Consider the following 14,034-nt stretch of genomic DNA (forward strand, 5'->3'; position numbering starts at 1 on the left):
TTGAGCCAGGTCAATGAGATAAATAGGTGTTCACTAGACCCTGGGGGAGAGAAAAGTATTCAGGGTGCAGGAAACAGCTAAGCTGAGGAGTGGAGGAGATAGGCCAGAGTGTGCCCAGGATTCTGTGAGTAATATAGGTTGGCGGGAGGAACTTGAAGGCAGGAAGGAGGGGAGATTGAAGAGATGAGCAAAAGACAGGTCATGAGGACCACGTGCAATGAACTAAGCAGTTCAGATATCACTGTGAATGAAGGCCAGGGAAAGCCCCAAAATGATTTCAAGCAAGAGTAAAAAGTGATCACAATGATTTTGAGAAGAGACACACATTGGCTGTGACATGGAAAGTCAAAATCAAAGGTTGAAGCTGGAAGTGAGGGTGCAGTTGAAATATATACAAGACTTATTTTTATCCTCTATAGAGAAATAATAAGAAAGCTATTTATGGGTCTAAAATTGCATTCTGCTCATGAAACAATCACATTTGGTCTGTTTAGAGTTATGCAGTACCAAGGGAAAAGAAAATTCAAAGGGCAGTATTTTTCCCAGCTCCCAAGGCCATCTCATTTTTATTGAACCCCTAGGACCTTGAGAAGTCTTTTGTCTTTACCTTAACTAATTTTTCCAGGGCTTCAAATTTCCAGGAGATGGCTAGGATAAGAAACTGAATAACTCAACAAATCTGACACATCTCAGTGGGGCAAGAGGGGCATGATTCCTGTTTTTCGACCAATAAACATGGTGGCAAATCCTAGACCAATGCTTCTTATCCTTGGCACCCATGACATTTGGTGCAGGATAATACTTTGTAGGGGTCATCCAGTGCGATACAGGCTGTTTAGCAGCATCCCTGGCCTCTACCTACTAAATGCCAATAGTATACACACACGGGTGCACACACACACACACGCACAGGCCACAGCCGAGACAGCCATAAATGTCTCCATCCATTGCCAAGTGTCCCCCGGATGCAAAATCATCCCTGGTCGAGAACCACTGTAAGAACATCAAAGACGGAGGAGCCCTTGGAGACAATCCTACCCAACTTCCTCATTTTACAGATGGGAAAACTGAGGTCCAGAGACTGAGCCTAGAAGTCAGGCATCCTCACCCAGGTTAGAGATTTTTTTTGGACACTAGAGATCTTTTTCTTAGCTTCAAAGAAATGCAGTTAAAAACAAATCGGCAGAATTTTCATTCAAGTCAGCTTCATCTACGTGTGTATTCATTTATACTTTCTCTCTCTCCTCTCTCTGCCTTCTCTCTTTCTTTCCCTGATATACATGATTCATCCTAGAATTTCTATTTACTGATTTGGTTTTCTAGCCACAAATGCGACCAAAATTATTATTATTATTATTATTATTATTGTTATCTAAAAATATTTTAAGTTTGTTTATTTACTTATGGAAAGAGAGAGCAAGAGAATGCAAGCAGGGGAGGGGAAGAGAGAGAGAATCCCAAGCAGTCTTGGTGCTGTCAGTACAGAACCCAACCTGGGGCTCGAACTCACGAACTGTGAAATCACGACCTGAATCAAAATCAAGAGTCAGACGCTCAACGGACTGAGCCACCCAGGTGCCCCTATTATAATTATGTTATTAGTAAAACATCCACTCTCTCTAATTCGGCATTTTTGTTTGTTTGTTTTCCCCTTGTTCACAGTGAAGAGGGTAAGCGGAAGATATCTAATATATACCAGGGGCTACTGTGTGCCAGAGCCTCTGACAGGCACATCACAAACATAATCAGGGGCGCCTGGGTGGCTCAGTCGGTTGAGCGTCCGACTTCGGCTCAGGTCATGATCTCGCGGTTTGTGAGTTCGAGCCCCGCGTCGGGCGCTGTGCTGACAGCTCAGAGCCTGTTTCAGATTCTGTGTCTTCCTCTCTCTCTGCCCCTCCCCTGCTGGTGCCCTGTCTCTCTCTCTCCCTCAAAATAAACACTAAAAAAACAAAAATTAAAAAAAAAAAACCGTAAACTTTACAACAATCCTTGGAAGTGGGTATGGGTATCCCCATTTTGCAAAAGAGGAAACTGAGGCCCATGGAGGTGAGGTGACTTGCCCAAGGTCAAACAGTCAATGAGTGTTCTAGAACTAAGTTCAAACCAGCACCCGTCAGATTGCATAACGCGACTGAGTTCAAGTTGTGGAGAATTAGAATGAGCTCACGATTAACACCCAAGTAAGAGTTGACTGTTCCCAGAGAACTGAATTGCCTCCCGGTTTCTCAGATCGTGGAGCTGAGGGGCTTGTCAGCACCTCCAGGAGGAAGCTAGGCCTGTGTAGCAGTTGCTATGACAACTAATTTTCTTATAATTATAGAACATGGTGGTGACACATGAGCTGCACATACAGTCACTTTGTTAGGACCTGTCTACCTCTGACAGTTCCAGGAGCTTAAACATCACAACTTTTTTTAAATCACATTTAATATAATCACACATTGTGGCAACGGAGGCCCAGAGAGCAAGAAACTCAGGAGACGAACCCTCCCACCATGTGATGGGACCGAGAGGCAAAGCCACATGACAAGCAGTGAGGAAAATGGCATTTCTCCCTTGGGAACTTCTGCTTCTCTTTTTCCTTCTTGGATCAATGCATTTCAGGGCTTGGCCAAACAGTGTATTCAAAGAAAAGAAAGAAGAAAAGAGCCAAAGCAAAATTAGACTAATGCTTGGCAAACAGCAAGGATAGGCAGCAAAATTTAGCATTCTAACAGAACAACACTTCTCAGTTTAGTTTAATTTAGCCAATTCCCAAAATGTGTAGGTTTTCCCAATTTGGAAGATGGGTATAGACAAAAGACCACATACAGACACTCACACATACACTCAAGAACACCCATAGAGGGGTGCCTGGGTGGCTCAGTCAGTTAAGCGTCTGACTCTTGATTTTGGCTCAGGTCATGATCTCAGGGTCGTGAGATTGAGCCCCGACTTGGGTTCTGCATTGGGCGTGGAGCCTGCTTAAGATTCTCTCCCTCCCTCCCTCTCTCTCTCTCTCTCTCTCTCTCTCTCTCCCCCCCTCTGCCCCTCCCCCACTTTCTCTCTCTCTCAAAACAAAAAAAAGAAAGAAAGAAGGAAAACATCCATAGACACACACATCACAGTGGGTCAGAAAAGCCTGATTCTACCCTTTATTGGCTGTGTGATCTTGAGTATCTTAACTAACATCTCTGATCCTCAGTTTTCTCCTCTGCACGTTGAAAATTGATCTCTCCTTCATGAGTTATCGTGAAGATGGCATGGAAAGTGACTAGCAAACTACGTGACACATACAGAAGCTCAATAAAATGGAAGTTATTGTTATTAATTAATTAATTGCAAACAATAATTTTTAAATATTGTTTTACTTTCCACGAACACCTTCCTCTTATGACCCCAATGTGGGACTGGAGAAAACATCATGAAGTCCTGCCTTCGGTGGCACGTTCAGCAACCTAGCCAGGTAGCAAGAGATCTCTGCCGGAGCAGAGACGGGCACAGGAGCCGAGGAAAATGTTGGGACCGTGGGGCTCCCAGGTGAAGAATTAACGTGGGGGATCGAGGACTGGTTTCTGGAGGAGGTGACAGTTGAGCTGGGTCACAAGGCAGAGCACGTGGGGTAGAGTCGAGGGAAAAGTTCACGGGCAAAGACGTGGAGGTGAGAACGGGCATACGGCAGACTTGCAGAACTATGTGAAAGTTGAAGCCCTGGGCGTGCAGGAGGTCAGTGGCAGAGGGACAGGAACTAGCAGCAAGGACCACCTCTGGACAAGCCTGCAATGCCATGCTGTTGGCCTGTAGGAAGTAGGGAGCCACTGAAGATTCCTCAAGCAAGATATAATGATCTGATGCGATTTTGCTCATGCTGGATGGAAGGGGGTGAGATGGAGACAGAAGTTCAAAAGCCGGCACTGTGGACAGGGTGAGGGAGGAGGGACAGGTGTGCCAAGACAACGTCAGTTGAGACAGAGGGCCAACCGAGATGGAACGAGGCACGGCTTTGCCTTGGAGGCCCAGCCTAGGCGGATGCATCCCATCGGGTCATGTGACCGACTCCCCAGAAATATATTATTGCGTAAGTACAAGGGCGCCCACGGTACGGTGTTAGTTTACATTAACTCCGTCCTCACACCAGGCTTAGATTGTGGACATCACTAGCCCATTTTACAGATAGGGAAACAGAGGTCCAGAAAGGTGAAATGACCTGCTTTAGTCACACAAATCCCCATGTATTCATTCCCCCTTCTTCCGTGTGGCCTTTCGTCACGCTCTTGGGGACGGGGCGTGATTCGTCATGTTTGCCCATTTCCATGGTTCGTTAGGAGCTTCCAACAGTTTAACAACTGGTTTGCAGACTTTTCATAACTGGCTCTCCGGACAGGGTGTGAACCAGCTCCAGCCCACCCTGCAGGAGTCCCATAGGAAAGAAGAATGTTCACAACACTTTAGCAGTCTTCTTGGCCATCAGATGTCTTCACCCAGTCACTTGCTTTCTTGTAGCACTTACTTACCAATGCTTGTTTGCATCGACGAGAATGAGAAGCCAGCACTAAAAGCAGCTTCAGTTATTTGACTCTGGAGTGGTCACTGAGTTGCCCCCCACCAACCCCGTCGTCCCGGCCCTCCCTGAAACCCTGAGCACATTCCTTCTGAGGCAGCACCACGGATGTTTTTGTTAAAAACAAAACAAAACAGAAAAGCCACATTTGGTTTTCAACGATCAATTAACAACAACATGCATTTCTGAAAGCTACCCTAACAGGACAATTCCATCAGGCTCAGAGAAAGTGCCCAGACAAAAGCATAGGCCAGCATCTTTATTCTGATTTTCAGTAACACCCTAGCCAAAAATGCAAGCATAAACATCAAATACTATCATGGCCTTTCTCCACCGAGTACTCATATGCAGATTCTTCCCCTGCCAGATAATGACTCTGCTCTTAACCCAGCAGGCAGTGTTTTTAATAACTCACCTATGACATTCCTCACAATAAAAAAATAGGAGAGCCATAAAAACCAAGACAACAGATAATAAAATAAAGCATCTTATCTCCATTCGCCCCTGTCAGCAAAGATTAGAATCCCTCCCGAGGAAAGCACCCCTGGGGTTTTGATGAAAAATTGGCAGAAGCAAATGGCAAAGGTAGAAATGGGGTCTCACCTCCCTCGGAATGTGGCATCAAAAAGAGACATTTATAAGAATGTGTCATTGTCAAGGAGCTTAGAAGCAAAGATGAGGCCCTGATTTTAAATAAAGATATTGAAGATGAGGCAGGCAGAGCTCTGGTGTTATTAATAAATGCAGAATTTCTTGGTCAGCCAGGGGGATTTTTTTTTTCTTTTTTGGTCTACTCATTCATCTGTTCACTCAGTTATCGAAGCCATCTTTTGGTTCCTAAGGTGGCCAGACACTGGCTAGGCTCTTGGGGTCCGAAGATGAAGAAGATACCATTGTGGTCCCCAGTGAGTGCAAGACGTGGCAGGTAACTCGATGACGTCCACACCATGTTACTGGTGCTAGAACAGAGGCTCGTACAGCAGGTGCAGGAAACCCAAAAGGAAGGATAGACCATGCGGGCAAGCTGGCAGAACCACACGGGCCAGGGGCCACTCGGGTTGGGTGTTGAGGGATGAGTAGGGAATGTGTGCAATGGTGAAGGCAGCAAAGGCATTCTGGCTGGAAGGGACAGCACGAACAGACAGGAAGGCAGGCAGTGGGGGGAGCGCTTTGGGCAGTCGGAGCTTGTGGGAGAGGCAGGCGAGCAGCGGAACTGCAGACGGGTTTTAAAGGTGGCAAAGCCCTCATGGGATGGGCTCCTTCGGAAGAGTCCTTCTCTGGGGCGGTGAGGACAGGAGCCTGAGAAAGGAGGCAGGGGCACCCAGGACGAGGCCAGGCCTTGAGAGGACGGGTGAACGGAGAAGAGAGTACAGTTATTGGAGCCTTTCAGGAGGGAAAGAGGCCTGGACTCTTCCAGCTTTTAGACGTGGCCGCCGACCCTGGCAGGCTGGTTCTGGCACGGCAATATGTCCTTTCTTATGTTGGTGCACGAGCGGAGCAGAGGCCTGAGACAGAGGGCCGAGACCCCGTCCCTTGGTCACACAGAAGAGAAGGAGAAGGAGGAAAGGAAAACCTGGCAGGCAAATTGGCTTAGCAGCGTCCCCGGGGAGCTACTCACTGGTAGCTCAGTTCCCTTCCCCTGTAAGCAGCCTGGAGAACTGAGTGGGTCAAAGAATTGAGTGGATCAGTGGATGGATTTTTGTTTATTTTGTGTTGTTTCTTTGTTGTTGCTTGCTTTTAGTAATAACCCACAGGCCCCTGTTCTCTAAGAATTACTAGCCCTCCCACTCCCAGCGCTCCCCCACCCTACATCTTGTTAATGTGCCCATTTGTCTGACAGGAACGTTGAGTTCTGGTCCTTTGCACTAATGCATTCCTCCCATTCTGTCTTCTCCCACTGATCATGCTCTGGGTGTCCTACAGATATCCCCAGGATCTTTCCCCACGCACTTGGATGGCCCCCAATCCGCACTTGCCTAGGCCATGGCCACCAGAGTCAGACTTTCTGGACCCTGAATCAGGATGTGGTCAGACACGAATACTGAGGCAGTTCCAAAAGACTGGGATTCCAGTTGCCACACACCAGACCCCCAGTCTATGCCAGGCCCTGTGCTGGGAACGGGAGACGTGCGGGTAGGCCCTCCAGGGATCAGAGGCTGGGGGCCAGGCTGCAGATGCGAGAGCAGCCAATTACCCTACAGTGGCATTCAAGGCCCCCATGTTACTTGCAGAACCAAGAGGAGGCACCAAACCCAGCTGAGAGGATCAGGGGAAGCAGCCCAGAGTTGCTGATCTGACAGGGACAACACAGCTGAGAAGGTGGCCAGAATGTTCTCGACTAATCCACATTTGTGAGCTCCTTCCAGAGCAAGAGAATTCTGTCTCATGCACTCTTTGTCTCCCGGCAACAGGCCTTTGGCCCCAGCTCGGAGCAAATACTGATAAAGACAAAAAAAAGGGGGGGGGAAGGAAGAACAAGGAAGGAAAGAAGGCAAGCCAGCCACAGAATTGGCAAGGGCAATCCCAGGGTGGCACGAAGGTGTGGCAGAGGGAGTGGGATAGGGTTGGGTTCTTATTTTGTTCTAACACATCCGGGCTGAATGGCCTTTGGAGCCACTTCACTTCTCTGACCATCAGTTTCCGCATCTGCAAAATGGGGATAACAATAGGAGTACCTCTTGGTTGTTATTAGGCTGAAAAGTGGATTAAAAGCATATTTTAACAAATACTAGGATTATTCCTATTATAACCGATCTATTGAGGAACAGCCTACCAAAAAATTTGCCTACACTCCTCAGTAGGCAAAAAGGTGGTTCCAGAGGTCACTGTAGATAGCCAGAGAGACTGCCCATGAATCCAGACATTGAACTGCCTTCTCCTTGAACAATTCCTGCACTTTCCCAAGGGGGAAAGCTGGAAAGGGAGGCCCAGATTTGCCTCAGCCAGCAGACAAAAGCTGGCTAATTAGGCAGGAAGCTAAGAACCCAGGAGGAAGAAAGGGGATCTGAACAGGAAGGAGATAAAATGATCATTCATTAAGATCTAGAGGGTACCAAGGACTTACACTATTTGTTATGTCAACGGTGTGGCCTGGTTTATTACTGAGGAATCAGGAGCTCAGAAAGGTGAAGGGACTTTCCCAAGGTCACGGAGCCAAGAGGGGACAGGGACGTGATCTCAGTTGCCCAGGTCATCCTAGCCCCAAAGACCCAGAACACCTCTCATTAACCTGACACGCTGGCCTCCAAATGCAACACTCAGTTCCTTCTCACACCAGCCTGGGGGACAAGCAGGTCTGACAGCATGGCCAGATGCACCAGCACTTTCCACAACACCAACATCCTCCCCAGCACCAGCACCTTGCACGGTGCCAGCACCCTCCATAGCACCTTTCATGGCAAAATCAGCTTTAGAAGAACACCTAGGTCCCAGCACTAAGAAAGAAGGAAGGGCTCCTCTCTGCATGCTCCTGTTGTCTCAAATAGCCTGATGAACAGTTTCTCAAGTCTGTGACCCCTCGCAAGAGCCTTCTTGGTTTTAGAAAAGACAAACATTCCAGGTGATTCTTTCAGCCAGTCTTTTTCGGTTCATCTCCCCCGCCCGGTTCTGTCCTCTCATTCTCTCATGTTGCCTCCAGCTGCTCTGTCCGGGTCAGTTTTGAAATGTGAAGCAGGGAGCTGTTCCTCCCCTGTGAAGGTCCTGGAATGAGGGGCAGGTGTCTGCTGGCCAGCCCCACAGTCACCCCTGCCGGTGAGCAAGACCGAGGGGAGGCAGCCCAGCCACTGTTTACCATCACCACACTCTCTAAGACTAGCTGGGAACTCTCTGACTTGCAGCGCCGGTTCTCCAGCACAAAACTCCATCCTGAGTTCCAGGCCATTTACATCCAAGGGCAACCAGACCACCATCCTTGGCCATCTCCCCCAGGCACCTCTCACTCCAGGCATCCCCCCAGCCTAGATCTCCTAGCTCCTGCTCCAGTGGACAGCATGCCCCTGCCCAGCCAGCCAAACGAGACACCAAGGAATGTCCCCAATAGCCCTTTGTTCTACCAGGAAAAAGTCCTATAAATCCCATCTTCAGAACAGCCCACCGGATCCCTGAGCCCTGCTGCAGCCAACAGCTCAGACCCTAGACTCTTCCTAATTGCCTTCAAAGCCTCCTCCCAGGCCCCTGACATACAGGCCCTCTCACCCCTACAGATATACCCTCCACACCGCCCAGGGGCAGCTCTCTTTGAGAAAGCAGAGAGGCTTGTGAATGCTCACTGCTTTACGTAAACAAACGGGGCTTCCGCCCACACCCAACAGTCAGTGCTGACGAAGGACAGGTGCCCCCAAACCCAATACCTTCCTTCCTGACTCCCAGGACCAATCGAGTCAAGCTGCATGGGGAGCTTCCGCAGGCCCAGACCCTGACTGAGCCCCTCCTTTTCTCTTAGTTGACCCACTTCTGTTTGAGCGGGAAGTGACCACCGTGGGCAACCTGGCTGAACAGAGAGGCCAGTCTGGCCCAGCTCTGAGCCCTGGCCCTGCCACCTGCTGGCTAGAGGAGCAGGTCACGGTCACTGTCCTGAACCATGGTTCCCCTTTGAGACACGGAGGAATACATCAGTCTCTCGGGGGCTTGTGGAGGCTAAATAGGATTAAATGGCAACATACCAAAAGTGCTCAAAGAAGAGGAAAAAAAAATCATCCAGCACCACCCCAGATAACACAGCCACAGACGGCATATGTTGATACATTTCCTTCCACGTTTTTCCCCCCTCTGTTTACTTGTGTGTGTGTGTGTGTGTGTGTGTGTGTGTGTGTGTGTGTTTTCCCATAGTTCCAATCCTGGAAAACACACAATTTTAATCTCTGCTTTTTTCACTTAACTTTCTCTCTCAAGTATTTGCCCAAATTATTGTGTGTCTTCATCACCATCATTTTAAAATGACTGCCAAATAAAGAATAATTCCACCAGAAGCTTGTAACACTCTATTTGGTAAAAATAAATAAATAAATAAATAAATAAATAAATAATAAATAAATAATAAGTCTACTTCTTTTCTGATTACTGAAATAATGCATGCTCATATCAAATTTGGAAAGCAGGGGAAAGTCAAAAGAAGACGAAAATATCTCATGGGTAATTCGGAGTTAACTAACAACTCTCTCAGAAAAAGGAAACCTTGAGAAAGTGCCAAAATAGCCCATCATAGGGACACGGGGCTTGTTTACAGAATCCTGAGGAAGTTGGTGACAATGTAGCATTGCTTCAAATATTTTGATTTTATAAATAACACTGCAGTGCACATTGTGGTTCCTGAATCCGGGCATATTTCTGATGGTCTCCGCTGCGGGGGGGCACAGGTCAGCTCCCTCTCTGGCCCAGTGCGTCCTTATGCTCCGGGATGGCCCCGGCCTCCCCTGGAAGCTCAGTGCTCATTCTTTTAAGGTCTGCAGTTCAGGCCACGCCCATATTCACCGGGCCCACGCTGAGCCAGACAGGAAAGCTACAGCCCAAAGTAAGAGAACCCGGCCCTCAGAGGTGGGGGAGGTGGTCAGCATCCAAGGAATTCTCACCCTCCCGAGGGATGCATACAGAGGGGCCGCATTCCCTCCCGGGCTCACACACCCAGCTGCGCTAACACAGATTTAGCAGGGAGATGGGGAACGGCTTGTTCACCACATACACACTCCAGTCCCAGATAACCAACCAAGAGCTGTTTTTACTTTCAAAATCCCCAGTCACGGTTGACACTAAATAGCTACGGTTTGTTGGGTACTTACCATGAACAGATCCAAGGGCTCTGCATGTCTTCTGTACTTCACCCTCCCAGCAACCCTAGTATCACCTCCGTTCGATAAATGAGGTTTGCTGGCTGGGCGCGGCCCCTTGACTGGTCTAAGCTGGAGACAGGGCTCCTACCCAGTCAGACTGCTCCCATATCCATTGTCAGAACCACTGGTCCTAGTAAAATCATGGCTGATTTTGCTTCCTAGATATCTTTTAGGTCTTCCTGTGTCTCTCTATCTGCTTGCTATCCTTGTTCAAGCCACCGTCTCTTTCTACTCGGACGATTGCCGTAGCCTAATAGTCTCCCCACGCTCCCTCTTGCCTGCTGCAGTCCATCAGCCACATAAAAGCCAGCGTGCTTTATTTAAAACCCACTTAAATCATGTCTCTCCCCTCCTTGAAGTCCTTCAGAGGCTTCCTTTATGCTTCTAGCATAAAACCCAAATTCCCGCATATAGTCTACAAGGCCTAGAACTGTCTGCCTTCTGCCCCCTTCTCCTGTCTCATATCTGCCTGATCCCTACCCACTGCCGACAGTCTCGCCTCGTTGCCCTTATTCCTATTCGAGATTGGGACCAGCCTCAGGGCCTTTGCACAAGCTGTGCTCTTCCCAGCTACCTGAGTGACTTCTCCAGGTTATTTCCCTGAGGTCCTCCTTGCACAGCATGCTTCATGGCTCCTTCAAGCAACTTATCACAGTGGTATATACTTATCAGTCCTCCGAGTGAGGAGGACCAAGAAATAGAAAGTCATCCATTTGGTTTTTTCCACTAAGAAGTCAGCTTGTCTTTCCTTTTGTCTTTTTTGCATTTTGTTGCAACCATCCACTGACTGAAATTTGAGGGTTTTGTAAAAATACATTTCCATCATATTTCCCGGGGATTGTGATGGAAAGATAGAGAGACAGGGACAGGCGGAAAAAGAGGAAAGGAGACACATGTATCAATTATCAAATTATCTGAGCATTCCAGTGCAGAAGAGAGCGTAAGTAGCGTTCGAGAGGCAGAGCTTTTGTTATTTGATTAGATTCTGTGCCCCCGGACAGCGTGGCCTCGAGAAATCCTCTAGAAAAAGCCTATGCCATTTCCCACTCTTCAGTAGCAGCAACTCCACTGGCACGAAGAAACTTGAGCTGGCGGAAGCCAGCCTTACCTTTACAGTTTGTGTCACCCCGTCAAGAAACTAACCGTAAATTCAGCGATTTTCGGCACCCGGAACTTTCCTTTGTTCTTCTGTTCAGGCTGATATTCCGTTCTTGTCTTCACAATCACCTGAAATGTTCAGCCAGTGTTAGCACACGTGGAGACTTCGAACACTTCTCTGCTTTTCTTTTTCTCAGTAACTAGAATTTTTATACATCGCACAAAGAACAGAAAATAAAGAACTTCCCTCTCAAACACACAAGAGCGTAGAAAATTCGAGTTATCCGTACTTCCCCATTGCAACAGAGGCAACCATAGGTGACGATTTTGGTCATACCTTTCCAGATGTATTTATATGTGTCTATATGCGTCTATGATGTATATGTGTGCTATTTATGCAAACATATATTTTTCTATGTAACAGGTTCGTGCTTTGTGAATCATAACCTACTTTTATCATACAACAATATACTAACATTTTTTAATGTAGACAAATATGCAATTGTATTTTGCCTTTTGATGCAGCAATAATATGTCACGGATGCGTACTCTACAATTAGTCCGATGGGTCTCTATTGTTGAACATTTAGGTGGTTTCCACAGTTTGGGTGATGTAAATAAGTTATGATGAACAACCTGAAGCTCAACCTTTCTACATACACTTCACTGCAATTTGATTTAAGGGCTTGCACCAAGAAAAACATAAAGGTCTTTGAATCTCTTGGATCATATTTTTCTGAAGTCTGAATATTTTGCAGAGGTGGTTAATATCTTATCAAGATACACTGTCAACCTGCCAAGGCATTTATGGAACTGCGTCCCACTGTGTAGGCAAAGCAGAAGAAAAAAGAACCTGACAGATAATCAATAACGATGGCTGAGTGCCATAGCATCAGGAAGAACACCGAAGCTGTCCGAGACTCAGGGCCTCACCTGTAAAACATGGGCAATAGCCATAATCGTCATCCCTATTGAACAAGGTTGTTTTGAGGGTTAAATGAGATGATAATGGGTAATATTTTTGGAATTATTTATCATGTGCCAGAACTGGATCGAGCACTTCATATGCATTTATCTACATACCACTACTATTTCCATTCTTCTGACAAGGAAACTGAAGCTCAGAGATGCTAAGTCACTTGCCCAAGGTCACACAGCTAAAAGGAAGCTGTCTTTTAACCATGATCACTCTTACTTCTCGCTGGAGCTTAGATTAACTGAATCTTCACTGAAAACTCCCACCGCGTTTTCCCGGAGACAGCAGTCGATTGTACTGACTCGAGCAAAAATTTCTCCTGTGAAGCATGTTAAGTCTGTGAGGCATGCCATTGACTAAATGTAGCTCAAAAAGGAAAAGGTGGGGAAAGGACTACTTTACTGAACATCTCCCATGTGGATAACTTCAATATGTTAGTTAAGGAGGCTCGGGGCCCCGCCCATCTAGCCCCTCTCTTCCTCCCCATCATCGAGAACCCTTTGACAGATGTCAGTTCTCCTCTTGTATCTCACCTCTCTCCAAACAGCAGAAGCAAGCCCTGGCTCCTTCAGATAGGGAAGTGGGGCAGTCAAATAAAGGTGAGGGCTACTGGGGAGATGGAGTGGATCGTTCTGTTAATTTTTTATTTTCTTTCAGCCTCCTATTCCAAAGGACAGGAAAGCAGACGCCTCTTTGCCCACGGGTAATAAAAGCAGGTCTCCTTCTTTGCAAATTGACTATATAGCAGATAGCAGGCACTGAATATTTGACGTCTGTATCTCAATTCTATCCTGTGGGGTAGATACTGGTACTGTCGGTATTGTAGGGAGGGTATTCATACCCTTTGAATACTAGCTCCGCTAAGCCTTCTGTATCTTTGTTTTCTCATATATAAAATGGGGCAATGACCATAAATACCTCATTAGGTTGTTATAAGGTTTAAATGAGTTAGTAGAGGATAAGCACTCAGACCATTCATTCAATAACAAATGTTTATTTGAACACTGCCTCTGAGAGCTGACAAAGTTTCTTCCCTAGATGTTTGAAGCAGATGTGGAATTGAGCTGTCCTGTACCTGTCAGCCCGTAGGTCCTCCCTACCCAGCCCATCAAGAGCAATGCAAGGACTTCCCAAGAGGAATGCTGTTCAAGCATGCTCCTCCTGACCTCCTTGTCTGGAAAAGAAAAAAAAAAAAAAAAGGTAGGGGGTGATAGATGAACAGAAGTTTACTGGGTGAGCAAGCCAAGGAAAGACATTTTCTGCAAAGTGAACCATGTGGCCAGAGAAAGAAAAGTGTGAAATACCACGTGGTCTACACAGTTTGCTGTTTGCTTTCATGGGAACTTCAATGGATACATGAGAGTCGGGAGCTAATGTAACTAAGGAAGCAACTGCTTAAAGCATAGCTCATATGCTAGGTGTTTCTATTATTACCTAACTCAATGTTCTGGGTATGTGCAGGTGCTTTGTGAACTTAGAGGCTATTCTACAAATGTTAATGATTCAAAATATTTTGGATATCACTAGATCAACTGTCAGGTTATAAAGTGGTGTGGAAAACGTAGATGTCTGCTCATTCTGATCCACGTTTTTAG

The 14,034-nt window shown here is 46.9% G+C and overlaps 1 protein-coding gene across 3 annotated transcripts in view; it reads right to left on the bottom strand.

Moving 5' to 3' along the window:
- Positions 1-14,034, bottom strand: part of NSG2 (neuronal vesicle trafficking associated 2) — a 62,096-nt gene that overhangs the window by 25,898 nt on the left and 22,164 nt on the right. For all 3 annotated transcript variants that reach the window (XM_042946285.1, XM_042946274.1, XM_042946265.1), the window contains one exon: positions 11,509-11,592. In XM_042946285.1, the coding sequence (XP_042802219.1) occupies positions 11,509-11,592 (84 nt within the window). The remainder of the gene's footprint in view (positions 1-11,508; positions 11,593-14,034) is intronic.

This window comes from Panthera leo, chromosome A1 (genome assembly GCF_018350215.1).
Source record: "Panthera leo isolate Ple1 chromosome A1, P.leo_Ple1_pat1.1, whole genome shotgun sequence".
In the NCBI taxonomy this organism is placed as follows: Eukaryota; Metazoa; Chordata; class Mammalia; order Carnivora; family Felidae; genus Panthera; species Panthera leo.